Source organism: Phasianus colchicus, chromosome 1, assembly GCF_987193195.1.
Source record: "Phasianus colchicus chromosome 1, bPhaCol1.hap1.1, whole genome shotgun sequence".
In the NCBI taxonomy this organism is placed as follows: Eukaryota; Metazoa; Chordata; class Aves; order Galliformes; family Phasianidae; genus Phasianus; species Phasianus colchicus.
Genome location: NC_143436.1, coordinates 187,153,042 through 187,169,223, shown reverse-complemented (window position 1 = coordinate 187,169,223; position 16,182 = coordinate 187,153,042). Strand labels below are relative to the sequence as shown.

The 16,182-nt window shown below is 40.1% G+C and overlaps 1 protein-coding gene and 1 non-coding gene across 5 annotated transcripts in view; both read left to right on the top strand.

Annotated features, from left to right (window-relative positions):
* CEP295 (centrosomal protein 295) overlaps positions 1-15,968 on the top strand; it is a 39,378-nt gene extending 23,410 nt beyond the window's left edge. For 2 of the 4 annotated variants that reach the window (XM_090134026.1, XM_090134027.1), the window contains exons 18-29: positions 3,157-3,260; positions 4,380-4,518; positions 6,613-6,846; positions 8,945-9,099; positions 9,296-9,455; positions 10,248-10,909; positions 11,689-11,862; positions 12,100-12,217; positions 12,902-13,105; positions 13,713-13,821; positions 14,199-14,298; positions 14,829-15,141. In XM_090134026.1, coding sequence (XP_089990152.1) covers positions 3,157-3,260; positions 4,380-4,518; positions 6,613-6,846; positions 8,945-9,099; positions 9,296-9,455; positions 10,248-10,909; positions 11,689-11,862; positions 12,100-12,217; positions 12,902-13,105; positions 13,713-13,821; positions 14,199-14,298; positions 14,829-14,915 — 2,246 coding nt within the window. In that variant the 3' untranslated portion in view covers positions 14,916-15,141. Of the gene's footprint in view, positions 1-3,156; positions 3,261-4,379; positions 4,519-6,612; positions 6,847-8,944; positions 9,100-9,295; positions 9,456-10,247; positions 10,910-11,688; positions 11,863-12,099; positions 12,218-12,901; positions 13,107-13,712; positions 13,822-14,198; positions 14,299-14,828 lie in introns of those variants that run through there. The other 2 variants (XM_090134029.1, XM_090134028.1) reach the window with 2 other exon arrangements.
* On the top strand, positions 4,028-4,110 carry LOC116244478 (small nucleolar RNA U2-19). Its single transcript, XR_004170204.2, has one exon. It is a non-coding gene; the product is annotated as a small nucleolar RNA U2-19 (small nucleolar RNA).
* Positions 15,969-16,182: the final 214 nt, after the last annotated feature.

Below are 16,182 nucleotides of genomic sequence, written 5' to 3'. Positions count from 1 at the left end.
AGCAGGTTAGAAAGAGGTTTTTTTGAGTACTTGGCCTAACAAGTGGAGTCAAGGTTTTTGAATCCTGCTGGTTTTTTCTGCCTGTAGTAATTCAGGTTTCTTTGGTCTCGGGATAAAGTGAACCTGGGGTTCCAGTGCTTTCAGTTGCAGTGCATTTACAGCTTCTAAAATTTCTTGCAGATTGAAATGCAGTTTATTGTAGTTCCAGTTGGCAGATGGGATATCTGACTTGCTGTGAACTGTTCCGTGTTCTGTGAAACGCTGACTTGAGCAATGTGAAGTTGAATACAAGTTGACAGCACCTCGACATCCAGTGCAGTTTTCAGTATCTATCCAAAATAAATATATTAATAGGGCTGCAGCACAGTTGTTTTCAGCCCCTTATCCTTATATGTACATCTTTACAAGCAATATAGCTATGTAACACATAACTCCTGGTTTTACTAGAATTTTCAATGCTATTCCAAATATTAAGGTAAATTTTAATTTAGTTTGTGCTGAAACATTCTTTTGAATTCAATTAAGATTTATTAGGGATCAAAGTTGCTTTAAATCAGTACATGTAAGCTGATTTTCTCTCAGTTTCTTCCTTTAATTCTCAAAGTAGTCTGATTGAAATATGCATATCTTTAAACTAGTGATAACTTAAGTATTTTGTTTCTTAACAGTGTTTGGAGACAAGGCTTGTGTTTTCAGAATAAGTTGTATAATCATAGAATCACCAAGGTTGGAGAACATCTCCAAGACCATCCAGTCCAGCCATCCACATACTTCCAGTGTTGTCCTACTGAACCATGTCCCCCAGTCTCAATGTTTCTTGAACACCTCCAGGGATGGTGACTCCACCACCTCCCTGAGCAGCCCATCCTAGCACCTGACCACTTCTTTGGAGGGAAAAAAAAGTTCAATAATATGCAACATGACCCTGCTCTGGTGCAGTTTGAGGCCATTCCCTCCAGTCCTGTCCCTGCTTACACAGGAGAAGAGGCCAATCCTCACCTTACCACAGCCTCCTGTCAGGCAATTGTAGAGAGCAATGTGGTCTCCTCTGAGCCTCATCCAGAGTGAACAATCCCAGTTCCCTCAGCCACTCCCCATATAAGACTGGTGTTCCAGACCCCTCATTTGTTGCCATTTTCTGGATGCATTCCAGGGCTAGATTGTTTGCCTCACTGGTAGCACTGATTCAGATTGCTTCCTCTTACCATGGCACTGATATCTCTCAAGATGAGTTAGGAACTTAACATATTTGAGTTTTCTCCTTCTAAATTCAATTTGCAGAAAAATTAAAAAGGGTGAATAGAATGTAAATTGTTAATAGGGAACTGCAGAGTAATCCCACAGATAAGACAGGCAGTTTGATCACATAAACCTCAGTTCCTTAGGGAAATTGTCTTGAAGACAGTGACTAGACCTGATGCATGCATCTTTTTCACAGTTCTCCTTCCCCGCATATCAACAAGCCTTTCTCTGCATTCGTCCCTGCCTTTAAGAGTCACCTTGGGCAATGTTCCAGATGTGATCATTTTCATGTATTGCTACCCTAAGCAGGTGTTATTGCAAGCATGATTATTTTCTGTGTGACCTGAGATTAAGACTTCAATTTATTTTTAATAATCTCAAATATTTGTCCATAATTCATTATTACAACAGACAGTCTTACCCTTCACCAATTTAAAAGCAAGTACAACTATTGACTTCTTTTTCCTCTTTTTAATAGAAAGATTTGGGTTAATCTGTTTTTCGTTGTCTTTGAGTGATTTGTCATTCAGGTCTCAGCTGCATCCTAAGATTCCTACTGCTGCTTCTTCCTTCAGTTTCAGTTAGCACTTCTTTCTGTCACTGTATGGTGGCCAGGAGGCTAAAATGAAAGGCTGGTGCAGACGTCAGGAAGCTGTGAGGAACATGAACTCTGCACTGTTATTTTGGAGGTAGAAATAAAAAATTAAAGTAAAAAAACCCACCTCTTTTTTGAGTCACTAAGTGCAGCTGTTTAAGGATGTTACTGCAATAAAGGCAGGAGATATGGGTGTGTTGTATTTTTAACTCTGAAATTAGTAATTAATTTGGGTTTATAGCTTGAAGTTGCTGCTGTTTGTCCCTTGTGTTTATATCACAGAACAATGCAAGTATAGGAATCAAATGTTTGTAGAGTAGCTCTTCATAGAATATATACACAAAACTGTGCTGGATACTCGAGTGTCATCTCTTGTCACTCTGATGTCCTTCATGAAATAAAGCATTATTTCATAGAAATATCTAATATTGATGTAAAGTGAACAGGAAGAAGAGAATTCCTGGCTTTCCATGGTAGCTTGTTTCAGCATCTCAGTTTTTATTCCATTTTAAAATAAGTGGTCTGTTTCCAGTTCCTGTATGTTTTACAGCTGTTTCTTGCCACTGCTTCTTGTTAGAAATTTCAGGTGAATTGGGAATTTGAAATCTCTGTTGTTATCAACTCTTGTAGAACTGGGAGAAAATGTATCTGCTTCTATTAACTGCAACTTCTTTTTGATATTTAACATTTTCCTTGAAAAATAATACTCAAGATAAGAATATGGAAGTGTTTGCTGCTGGATGTTGATTTAAGGTCTTAAAAGAACTGCCAGACCTGAAGGTGCTTGTCAGCGTTGAATGCGTACATTGTATTTTTCTAGTGCTGCTATGGTACCTTTTCCACAGATCTTGATCTTATTTCTGTGTCTAAGAGGTGGTTCAGTTCTGTGGTAGCAATCATGCATTAGTTAGACAATTCACTGTTTCAGGTTTCTCTTATTTACTTTTCAAGTCTGATTTTCTTTGTAACCGTTACAATAGTAGAGGACAGAAAGATTTCTCCACTCCAATAAATGGTTCTGCTAACACTACCAGAGATGTATTTTATTCTTCAAGGCCAAAGCTTGCATTTATAGCTCTTCGTGCATGCTCTTCAAAGAGCAGTCTTGCTAATCAGTAACTGTGGTGCAATGGAGCAGAAAGTGAGAAGAAAAAGGTTTTTAAAAAAAAAAAAAAAAAAAAAAAGCAAAATCAGTGCCCTAGCAGTGAGGATAGCAGCAGTGGGGTATTACTGCCATCTGGTGTTCCAAAAAAATAATAGCAATTAAAGAAAAAAAAGCACTAACAATGTGAACTGCTTTCTATTAAATTTGTTTTTAGCTCAGTTCCAAGATCCTGTTGTGGCTCGAGATGTGGCAGTTCTTGCTGCTGCAGTTGGAGGGGGCACACTGCATTCTGGCCCATCGTTCGGAGGCACTCATGCGGTTAGTCAATCAGAGTAAACGTGTAATGTAATTTACTCCTTGAGATGTGTTTTAAAGATGTTGTACAAAAAGGAAAAACATGGTAGGAATCTTATACAATCATCTGATAATTCAGGTTATAAGGGACCTAGGGAGGTCCCTGTCTCAACCTCCTGATCAAAGCAGGGACATCTGTGGAATCAGACAAGGTTGCTCAGAGCCTTATTATGTAGAATCTTGAAAAATTCCAAACATGGAAGAGAGAGTATCAGAAGCCTCACCAAAATCAAGGAGACCCACTGCTTTTCTCTGATCCAATGATCCTGTTATTTCGGTAGTAGATAAAAAAAAACAATGTTTAACAATTACTGTTTATAGATATAGAACATTATTTGTGCATACAGTGTGTATATGTATGTGTAAATGTATTTTAAATATACCTATAGCTAGTATATAATGAAAAATAGTATAAGGAATAGGCTTCTTAGGTTTTTGTCTTTTATTTTCTTGATGTGTGTTTTAATTCAAAGTTTTGGAAGAAGTAAAATGTTCACATCTCATCCTTCAGAATTTGAAAGTAAGAACCCTCAGTCTCTATTCTGTGGCTGCAGAGCTTCAAAATTAAGGAATACCATTTTCTAGGAAATTTGATATATGTTTAATCATAAAAGTAGAATTAATCTCTCCAGTCATTCTCCTGTATTCAGAAGTTGCAGTCTTGAAAGTACTTGAAATGTTCCTGAGTTTTACATCTATATTCCTCTGAGATCTACAGTTCTACTGAAGTGGGTCTGTGATGAGAAATAGCCAAATCTGAGCACCAGAAGATAAATAATCTTCCGGGTGTTGTGATTTGTAGGTAGTTCTGAGAGGCTTCTTATATGTCTGTGTGTGTGTGTGTGTGTGTGTGTGTGTGTGTGTGTGTGTGTGTGTTGGGGGAGGAGGGAGGGCTGCTGGAGGGAATTGTGTCTGGGAGACTGGATGTGAATGTCGTGTACTGAGCAATGATGAGTTTCATTTGCCTGACTGCAAAGAAATGAAGGCTTCTACACTTGAACTGAGCTCAGAATAAAATCTGTGATTGTAGTTTTGATTATGAGGGTCTGAATACATGGTAACCTATATGTTGCTTCCTCCTAGGAAGTACTTTCTAAGGTAGAGCCCATGGATGTAGGTTCAGAGGCTTCCATGCAAGCAATACCCTGTGATTTATCTTCAACTATTTCCACTGGAAGCTTTTTGACTACTGAAACACTGGATGTCAGCCCTGTTGACACTGGTAAGTGTTTCATTGTTCTCATAATGGAAAACTTTATCACCTGCAAACATTTGAGGTGGATTTGGAAGTGATGATATAGTGTCCTGTGAGTTTACTTAGTTAAGGCTTAATATTTTCCTAATCTGAGTCGTATCTGATCTCAGACAAACCCATATGTGTATATCAGTTACTTGGTGCTTATAAATCAATTTTTGAAGATTATTTTTGAAGAAATTTTTTTAAAAGTAACATTAAGGTTTTGGTTACTCCAATACATGAATACATTTTTCAAGTCTGGCTGTGCTTCCTCAGTGTGCTTCCATACACTCAGTGATTATTAAGATCTTTTCTGATTGCTTCTGTAAGAGGAGAGACGAAGAGGGACTGGTGTGCTAACCAGGAACCCACTTGTGGTTTCCGCAATTCCTTTAATTTTGTTGCATTTATATTAGGTTGTTTCTATTTAAACAGGAATAAAACTATTGCCCTATGTCATAAAGATGCTCAAGGTTACATTAAAGGATTGACACCAAGCTGTGTGGTGTGATTGACACACCTGAGGGATGAAATTGCATTCAGAAAGACCTAGAGGAGGCTTGAGCAGTGGGCCCAGGTGAACCTCATGATGCAAATCCAAATGCAAGATCTTGCACCTGGCTTGTGGCAACCCCCACTATCAGTGCAAGCTGGGAGACAAAAGGACAGGGCACAGCCCTGCTGAGAAGGACTTTGGAGCACTGGTGGATGGGAAGCTGGACACGAGCCAGCAGTGTGCCTTCAGCCTAGAGAACCAACCATATCCTGAGCTGCATCCGAAGAAGTGTGGCCAGCAGGGCCAGGGAGGTGATCCTGCCCCTCTGCTCTGTGCTGTGAGGCATCACCTGGAGCACTGCGTCCAGATGTGGAGTCCTCAGTACAGCAGGGACATGGAGCTGTTGAAGCACATCCAGAGGAGGGCCACAAAAATGCTCCAAGGGATGGAACACCTCTCCTATGAGGACAGGCTGAGAGAGCTGGGGCTGTGCAGCCTGGAGAAGAGAAGGCTCTGGGGAGACCTTGCAGTATCTATAGGGGGGCTGTAAAAAAGAAGGGGCAGGCTCTTTAGCAGGGTTTGTTGTGACAGGACAAGGGAAAATGATTTCAAACTAACGAAGAGGAGATTTAGGCTGGATATAAGGAGGAAGTATTTTACACTAAGGGTGGTGAGGCATTGGAACAGGGTGCCCAGAGTGGTAGTGGATGCCCCATCCTTGGAGACACACAAGGTCATAGAATCATAGAATCACAAGTTTGGAAACGACCTGTAAGATCATCTAGTCCAGCCATCCTCCCATCACCATTGGTACCACAAACTAAACCACATCTCGTAGCTCCTCGTCCAGATGCCTCTTGAACACTGCCAGGGACAGCAACTCCACCACCTCCCTGGGCAGCCATTGCAGTGCCTGACCACTCTCTGAGAGAAAAAGTTTTTCCTTATGTCTAATCTAAACCTCCTCTGGTACAACTTGTGGCCATTTCCTCAGGTCCTGTTTGTTGCCTGGGAGAAGAGGCCAAACCCCTTCCCATCACAACCTCCCTTCAGGAAGTTGTAGAGTGCAGTGAGGTTTCTGAGCCTCCTCTTCTCCAGACTGAACAATCCCAGCTCCTTCAGCTGCTCCTCATAAGATTTGTGCTCCAGACCCCTCACCAGTTTTGTTGCCCTTCTTTGGACACGTTCCAGGGCCTCAATGTCTTTTTTGTAGTGAGGGACCCAAAACTGAACACAGTACTTGAGGTGTGGCCTCACCAGTGCTGAGTACAGAGGGATGATTTCCTCCCTGCTCGGTCAGGCTGGATGGGGCTGTGAGCACCTGAGCTGTAGGTGTCCCAGTTCATGGAAGTGAGTTTGGACTGGATGACCTTTGGGAATCCCTTCCAACTCAAATGATTTTATGACACTTCTATCTGCAATGGATGTAAAAAAAAAAAAAAAAAAAAAAAAAAAAAAAAAAAAAAAAAGTAATAATAAAATGTGTTATGGACATTTCAGGGTATTAAGCAGCATCTTTTCAGGTGAGTTCATGTAAATGCTTTATATATAAAAGTGTGTGAGCATCTAGCTTCTTATTTCAGGATTGTCGTCTGACAGCATGGAAGATCAAATTTTGAAAAGAATCACAAGCAGCCCATGGGACTCCTCACTGCCTTTTACCTTGCAGCAGAGGCAGGAGAATCTGTCTGGAATGCCTGAAACTGAGTTGCCCGAAGGAGTAACGTGCCTTGATAAAGGAAGTCAGATTCAGCAGATCTTGGAGAAATGTTGTGGAGAGTTGAACTCTTCATCAGACAACAATACGTGTTTTGAAGGTATTTTCTATTTTAAAGCTTCTGTGCCTGTGCTGTCATACAGAATGAGGAGTTTAATCAGGATTATGTGTATTCAGTATTCCTTACATTTAGCTTACATTTGCAATAAATGTTCTGCACAGCAGAACTCCTGCTTTAATGGAAGCAAGTTCTTCATTGCTTTATGTATATCTACATGTAGCATTGTGTAGTGCAACAAAAAAGTAATGGGATCACAGTCTAGTTATGTGCAGCTTCCTTCTGCCATAGCAACACTGTTCTTCATTATTTGTGCTAGTATTATTGTTTGCATATGTACAACTCTGTTAAGGAGTTTACAGCAGAATCTACATAATACTATAGTATTCAGATAGAGCTGATAGATGAAGAATCACTGATAACAAAGTAGTGGAAGTTCTGTGCTATTTAACTGTGCACATTTAATGATTCATAACAATAAAAACATCCTTATTAGCTGTCGTAGTGATAAGTAGAATTTTAATTTGAACTGCTTCCTTCAGGAATGTGTTGGATAATCCAGAATCATAGAGTTTAATATTAATCTTTATATTAATTAAATTAATTTTTATTTTTAATATTAATTTTAAATTAATTATATTAATCTTTATATTAATTAAAAGCGGGTCCAGAAGAGGGGCACTAAGATGATCAGAGGGCTGGAGCACCCCTCTCCTATGAGGAAAGGTTGAGGGAACTGGGATTATTTAGCTTGGAGAAGAGAAGGCTCTGTGGAGACCTCATTGTGGCTTTCCAGAACTTGAAGGGATCATATAAACAGGAGGGAGAACAGCTGTTTACATGGGTGGATAGTGATAGGACAAGGAGGAATGGTTGTAAACTGAGACAGGGGAGGTTTAGGTTAGATATTAGGAGGAAGTTTTTCACACAGAGGGTGGTGACACACTGGAACAGGTTGCCCAAGGAGTTGTGGATGCCCCATCACTGGAGGCACTCAAGGCCAGGCTGGATGTGGCTCTGGGCAGCCTGGTCTGCTGGTTGGTGACCCTGCACATAGCAGAGGGGTTGAAACTGGGTGATCATTGTGGTCCTTCTCCACCCAGGCCATTTATTATTCTATGAATCTAGACCAGAAATTCTTATTCCTGCTCAAATGAGAGGTTATTTGCTTGCTTATGGGCTTGTCCAGCCAAGTTTTGATTATCTCCAGTGGAAGAATTTCATACCACTCAGACATCTTGCTTAAAAACCTTAATTGGGAATTTTTTTCTTTACATCACAGAATCATAGAATGGCCTGGGTTGAAAGGACCCTCAAGGATTGTGAAGCTCCAATCCCCTCTGCTGCATGCAGGGCCACCAACCTCCCCATTTAACACTAGACCAGGCTACCCAGAGCATCTCCAGGGACGGAGCATCCACAAGCTCTCTGGGCAGCCTGTTCCAGCACCTCACCACTCTCTCTGTAAAGAATTTCCCCCTGACATCCAACCTAAATCTTCCCTCCCTCAACTTAAAACGATTTTCCCTTGTCCTGCTGTTATCTACCCTTTCAAAGAGTTGGTATGTAACCAGAATTTCCTTTGTTGCATCTTTTGTCCATTGTCTTGAGCCTCTTTTTCTTTCACTGAGTAGTTTCAACAAGAGGCTGTCTGCCCCTTCCCTGTATTTCCTTCTAGGATAGCATAGACAGCAGAGATTTCTGTGCCTGTTCCCCCACGCTCTCAGTACTTTGTGCAAAACTGAACAAACCCAGTTTTTAAGTTTCTCTTTGAACATTGTGTGTTTCATCCTTAATCATTTTTGTGGCTGCTCACTGCTTGTGAGCTGCTTGCTTGTGTGGCTGCTTGCTGCAGTGTATCAGTGTGTATGTTTTGTACTGGGAAACCCAGAACAGGACAATGCTTCTAATGCAATCTCTCAGGTGCTTAACAGAGAGCTTCTTGACCTCAGCACTTTCTTGCAGCAGTTGTACTTGCACTGTGTCAGTGTGAAGGAGTTGAGTGCTGTGAAGATGTGTTTTTGCAAGCTAGCATTTGTTTACCTGTGGAAATCTATATCCTCTCCTTTTTCCATCCACAAGCAAGGTAGGAGATGTCAGTTTCCATTTTTTAAAAATGATCTCTTTTCTTTTCTTACAGCTCTAGCAGCTGAGTTTGATTTTCCTGAAACTGAGAGGCATTTTCCTAACTTCTGCCGTGGGCTATTTCAGCCTTTGGAACCAAGTCCTGCCTTCAGTGTTTCATCACCAATTTCTCACTACAAGATTCAACAGGGCAACAAAGAATTGAAGAAGGTACTGCAGAAAAGCTCTATTTGGCTTGAAATTTCATTTTATGAAATGCCATAGCAATTTTTTACACGTGTGGAACTGGAAGCATTTCTGCTGTTTGTAGGAGAAATGTGATCCAAAAAGCCATTAACTTTTCATCCTTCATATTCCTAAAAATAAAATGAAATGAAGCCTAATCAGGATTTTTTTCTGCCGCTAGATTTCAACATTTGCAACAGAAAGTGAAGATCAGTCTACGTTTCTAGAAGTGAGAACCTCCAATTTGAATATACAAAGAGGCAGTCTGATGGGCAGTCTTGAAACAAGCAAGCCAAACAACGTTACATCAGAAGAGTGTTTCAAAGAGAACGTTGCTCTGGGTGTGTACAGTGCAATCTGATCAATGCTATAAGCATGGAACCATTGCCAATATGTAAATACCAACCTTTAAGCTTGTTTTGTTGTGTTGAAACTGGGAAGGAACTCTTTACTTCTAAATAAGTTCTGCTTTGAAATGTTTTAACTCTACTTCTGCTCTCTTAGACACCATCTTCACCACCTTTAATGTGTAGAACTCAAAAATGTTAAGGTCTTTACTTAGCAGTTATTGCTTGAATGCAAGGATCTGCTTTTGTATTGAAGGTGCTATAGCAGATGGCACTGACTTGGTGCAGCAATTATGATGATAGTGCATTAATTCCAGTGGTGGGTGAAATTAATAAGTTAAGTTTTACAAAAAAAAATTGTTCATTCCCTCATTTTGTAAGTTTGAACTATTCAATTTATGGAACCTCCTGAAAAAGAACACGGCCAGCAGGTCAAGGGAGGTGATCCTCCCCCTCTGTTCTGCCCTGGTGAGGCCACATTTAGACTGCTGTATCCAGTTCTGAGTTGCCCAGTTCAAAAAGGTCAGGGATCTCCTAGGAGTCCAGCGGAGGACCACAAAGATGGTAAAGGGCCTGGAGCATCTCCTGTATGAGGAAAGGCTGAGAGACCTGGGTCTGTTCAGCTTGGGGAAAAGAAGACTGAAGGGAGGTCTGATGTAGTTTATTAACCTTGTTATTTGCATAGATGTCCACGCGTTCCTCAAAAGCCCTGTTAAGGAGGAATTTCTTTAAAGCTGAAATGTGGTGGTGTTAAGCTCACATTTTGACTCTAACTGTTTGGAACAGGTTTGCAAGAATCTTTTCACCCGCTGCAATTGGAACCTGCTCTGAGCAATCGCTGTCAGAATGCTGCTCAGCCAGCAGGCATTAATGTGGTGTCAGAGAGCTCCTTGGAACTAAATCCTGGGATTAAAAATGGGTGCAGTGAGAACGGTGTTTCATCTGACAGACAATATGAAGAACTGGTGAGGAGTATGGAATGTGTTAGTCTGCAGTGTTCAGTGGAGGATATGCGAAACCAAAGTCTGAATTCGCTGGAAGAACAAAAATCATTTTATCAGCTCAGTACCACACCAGTGACAGTGGATGAACCTTTCCCTCAACACACATTGAAAGAGGGCATAGCATTCAAAAAAGAGATTCTGTCTTCTGAAAAATTACCTGTCAAGGTACTTGATAGGAAGTACGTGAAGCTCCCTGAAAAATTAGTTCATGTACCTGAAGCAGATAAAGCTGTGGAGGTGGATTTGCATTGCAGTACAAATGCAAAGGAGCCAGGTGAAAGTTTTCTTGAAATACAAAAGTCTTCAAGGATTCCTGAAGACATCAGTTTGGAAGCCCCAGACGTTAATTTACAGGCAGTAGTAAAACAGAATGCTTTCTGCTTGGGAAGGCATGAAAAACACTCTAACTCTGTGGCTGGAGGCTCATCTCGTATTCCAATCTGGGTAAGTAGAACAGTTTTCCCAAAGTAAGTACTATTTTGTGCAGGTATTTTGGTGGTTTACTTGCTTTTACTTGTGTCCTTTTTTTTTTTTTTTCCTTTACCAAGCTATTTTAGATCTTTAACATCTGAAAACTTGGCAAATGTTCTTTTTATAGTTCTGGTTTCAGACTTGCATGTTTCTTGGACATTTGCTCTCCTTGCTCTTTTAGATCACAGCACTGAAACAATTAGCTGTGATGTTAATTGGTGCAGCATGGCATGAAACTGCACAGTTACATAACTGATCTTAACCCAGTCTGGGAGGTAAATAATAGAACCAAAGCATAAATAATTGAAAATTATGTGAAACTTATTTCCTTTTTCATTTTTAAAACAAACCAACCAACCTGGCCTGAAACTAGATTTCAGCAATTTAAATTGAGGTGAATAGAAGAGAGCTTTGTTTGATTGCTTTGGGTTATTTGTTTTTTAGTTACTGATTTTAAAAAACAAACCAAACCACTGTACTTCATGTTGGATTGGTTTGATGTATCAATTAACACCTTGGGCAAGGCAATCCTTCTGGATTTCATTATTGCTTGGGGCAGGTTCTTTTTTTTTCTGTGTTGAATGAGCCTCTTACAAGCTAGCAGCTGTTGCTATTTCTAGTAATAATGGTTTTAAAATATGTATAATTAAAATAGATTTTAATGCATATATCTTTTATATACATTAATATTTTGTATTATATAAAATGATACATAGCTTTTGCACTGAGGTTTTGTGTCTTCTATTTGCTAGGAGACTGAGTCAGGGCGTGGTATTATGGAAGAACCTGAACTCACTCTTGTGAGCTCAAATGACATCAGTATTGCAGAATCAGATACTGAACATATGAACCAAGAGGGAAGTAGTGAGGATAAAACAAATAACCCGGCATGTGCAGACAGGTCTGCTGTCAGTGTTCTGACTGAGGTGAGTCTTAGTTCATCTGTTGGGCAAAAGGACTGCAATGGGTTTCTTTTTGAAGTTTTTGGATGTTTTAGAAGCATTCTAATACTGTCACTATCCATTTCTGATGTTTTCTTGCATCTGCTAAAGGGAAGAGACTGTCTTTTCTTATATCTTGTCCATGCTAGGGTACTGTATGACTACTTCAGATTTGTGGTGTATATTCTGCGTTTTCAACTTTTCTGTTTCCTTTTGAAACAGAAAAGAGAATTTTTACCACTGGTTCCAGATGCAGATTGTTCAGTGCTCGCAAGGCCTGACGGCTCTTCCAAAGCCCACAGTGCTAACGAGGGTCAGTGTCCATCACATCAGACTGCAGGTAATTCTGTACAGCTTCACTATACTGAAGTTTTAACTTACAAAGTCATTGTTGAGATACACCTCTCCTTTGGAAAACATAACTTCTCTTAGACAGGTGCATGTTGCTGTTTGGCCTTGATTTGTGTATGTTTGGCCCAGTTTTGATGTGTGTTTTACTGACAAGGAAATACCTGTCTCTTCCTATAGTAGGCCATCTTAAACTATAGATGGTAATGGCTGTAATTACTGAGACTTTATTTGCTTTTATGTGTAACTATTTAATTTTGAAACTCTTGTGATATTTTGTTGCTTGTCATTATGTATGTGGTGCACCTTCCCTTGTTTTTGTCTCCTATCAGTTGGGAACTTCTCAGTTAAAAGGTGTCCTACTCTGTTCTGATGACAGTGTAGAACATAATAGTGAAACAGAAAAGAAAGGATCTACCAGGATGTAACCATTTGTTAGGAGCTTTTCAGGTCTTTGGTGTGTTTTGGTGCAGTATCTGTTTTGGCAGTACTGCTTATGGTTTCTAGATTCCATAGCTCTGAATTACTGCTTATTGTGCAAAAATGTCACTTCCTGACACTGTTTGTCAAAACAGGTCATGGTCAACATCTTAGAAGAAATGCATTGAAATGTATTGAATTAGTAAAAGTGGTTTCTTTGCAGAAAGTGAGAAACACTTGGACTTTTCTTTCTCAGTGATGCTGCTGGAGTCTGCTTCTGCACCAGGGAGTTTGCAAGAATTGTTCTTAAAAAGAAAGAAGGACTTCATCCAGAAATCCCTGAGAAGAGTTGAAGAAATAAAACAAAGAGAGAGAAAAAATGAAAAGCCAGAAGGCAGACAGTTTCAAAGGAAAAAGTCTGAGGCATTAAGCAGTCAAAAGGAACGTCGCCTTACCCCTGGTATGTTTACTTGGGCATGTGACATGGGCCTAGGACTGCTTTTGTGATTAAATATCAAAGAAAAGCTTTCCTATTTGTTGCATCTTCGCCTTTGCAGTTGGGGATATTCTTTAATTCCTTAGGGATGTGGGAGCTCCTCTTCCCCAGTTTGGCTGTGTCTCATGTTGTAAGCAGACTGCATTTATCAACATAATGTGTCTTTGCAAAATAACTGATTGTCAAAGAACTGTACTAAGCGAACTAATGCATCTCTAATGCCTCTTAGCAATTTGGCAGGCAGCTGTTGAGAAGCACAACTAGCTCCAAGTACAGCCACCAGCCTCGTGATGAGGCACAGTGGTTTTTATGACAGTCATCTCCACTGTACCAACTCTGCTTCTTTCTTTCTAGTTCCATCTCAACCTTTGAAACCTCTTATGCTTTTGAGTTCTTGTATACTGAAAAACTCTGTCATTGACAATTGTTTTTTTTCTTTTTACAATTAGTTTATGAAACTAATACTGGGTACTGAGCAAACCTTTACTGGAGTGCAGTAGTTTGTATTAGGAATGGATGTATTATTTGGATTAGAGATTTAGGATACGTTTTGTGTTTGTGTCTTTTGAAGGGAAAAAAGGTGCAGTTGTCAATCAGCTGAAGAAAGTAGGAGAAGTGAAAGTATCTTCTCCAGAAGACAGGAAGGCTGGAGAAGCTGAAATGTATCAGCGCACCTCAAGGTACTGTGTGAACAGTGGAAGAAGTTTAGATTTAAACAAAATAAATGAAAAGTTGTTGATGTGAGCCCCTAACAGTGTGTGTTTATACAGGTATGCACAGAGACATGCCCTTGCCAAGCTTGCAGCAAGAAGCACTGGCAGCCTGCCTAGCTGCACTCAGCATTTAGTAATGATGCATCTGTACAAATGCAGTGGTAGAGTGGGGTCTTTGTTAGGTCAGTTAGAAGAGTTAGTTGAAATGATGCCAAATCAGAGGATAGCTAAGTCAGAATTGCTTTTAATTTCTCGCAGTTGACAGTATAAACCCTTAAGGCTGTTAATGTACTCCTGCTTTCCCACCTTCCTTCCTGACAATATTTTTTCTAATGTTTTGACAGACTTTATAATCAACTTTCAGAAGTAAAGATCAGAAAAGAAGAAAGAACAAGGCAGGAGACTTATGCTAAAAACAGAGAAAAGGCTAAGGAGTTTCAAAAGGTAAAGTAAGCCCCTCTTAGCATCTCAAGCTGGTCAATTCATGGCCCTTAGCTTCTAATCAGCCTGGAAAACAATAATTCTGTGGTGATGACTGAACAGACCATAAACCAGGTCTTAACATTTCAGCATGGCCTCTTGGGAGTTACTGCCTTTGCTCATTCAGTGAGCTTTTAGAGATTTCATAAGCATTGCTATTGGCTTAGTCTGTCTAAGACTGCCCCAGTCAAGGCAGTGTGCTAATACAGTGCAGCCCTTATAGCTGGGTTTTCTCTAAATGGCATCAGCCTGAGAGTGAATTCTTGTAGTGACCTGAGGTCAAATAAAAGGACTGAGGGGATCCAGCTGCTAGTGTCAAACAGTATTGCTGAGTGTGATCCAAGCAGAAGGCTTGGTGCTTCCCTGGAAAGACTCTTGCACCTGCTGTTATACTTCTCTCTGTTATACAGCAGCATTATCTCACTTGTACAGCTTAGTTTTATTATCACCGTTTCTTAAGTTATGCTATTCTCATATGATTTTAAATCTTGCAGAAAATGCTGGAAAAACTACGAGCTAAGAAGCCAGGGAAAACACCCAGACTAGGAGAAGCCTCTAACCAAGAAACATTGCTGTGCTGATACAACTCAGAGTATTTAACAGTAGGAACTGCATTAAACTAATTCAGGTGATGAGTGACAGATGCTTTCTACAGTGCCATCTACTTTTAATATGTGGCAACCAGCACTGAGTAGAATGACACCACAGGAAAGCTTTGTGCCTTAATGTTTGAAAGAGTTTATACTACTTGTAATATAAATATCAAATAAAGTGTTTTTAAAAAACACTGATTTCATAGTACTGTGACAATAAGATTCCTTTTCAAAAAGCTGAAACTTTCATTTTTCTCATGTTTAGTAGGAACAGTAATTAATCACATAATCCTCATTACAAAGTACAGGTTTGGGCAGCAGATGTACATCTCAAAGTCCCTGAAGCCAACAGAATAACATCATTTAAGGATATGTCTCCACTTGTGGATTTAAGCTTGCCTTCTACCAGCCAACTGCACCTTGCAAAAACTGTCCATAGAACTGCTTGGGTTGGTCAGCAAGATCATCAATTCCAGCCTCAACCTAACCATGCTGCTGTAACAACTCACTGCTAAACCATGTCCCTGAGCACTACATACATCTATCAAGACAGTTGTTTAACACCTTCTGGGATGGTGACTCAACCAGCACCCTGAGGAGCCTATTAATCACTGTACTCAAGTTTATTTGCTTCATTTCAGAGCTAAGGGCAGAACAGCACAAGTTCTAAGCTACAGTGCTGATTGCTGTAGCAGTAGGTAAGAACAGAACACCTGAAATGCAAGAATCTCTATTTCCATCAGGTCTATTCAAATTTTAAATACAGCAGTATGAAGTAGCAGCTAGTGAGTTTCTCTGTAAAGAGTTAACATACACTGCAGTTCACACTGTAGTTAGAGGTACTGCAGTTCTGAAGAGATTCAGACTGTTACACCTTCCCCTGTGCACACAGGACAAACAGCTGAAGGGAGGAAGAGAGGGCTCATTTCAGCCTGCAGGCTTTCCTCTCACCTTCACTGTAGTGTTTTTCTACAGGCTGCTCACAGTCTGAATATTTTTCCTTTCTTGTAACCAGGTGAGAAAGGAAGACGAAGTAACACTTGGCTACAACACAGACATAGTTACAATCCCTGCTTTAGCTTCATACAGTGTAGCAAAAAATAACAAAATAATTCTCTGGCTGCAGCTGGTTCTTTCAGGCATCAGTTTTATTTGAATGTTACTTTTTGTATGAAGTAAACAGCCTCTTTTCCACACTTGGAACAGTTTGAACACAGTTGATAATCCTTCCCTACTACAGCCACACCTTGATCCA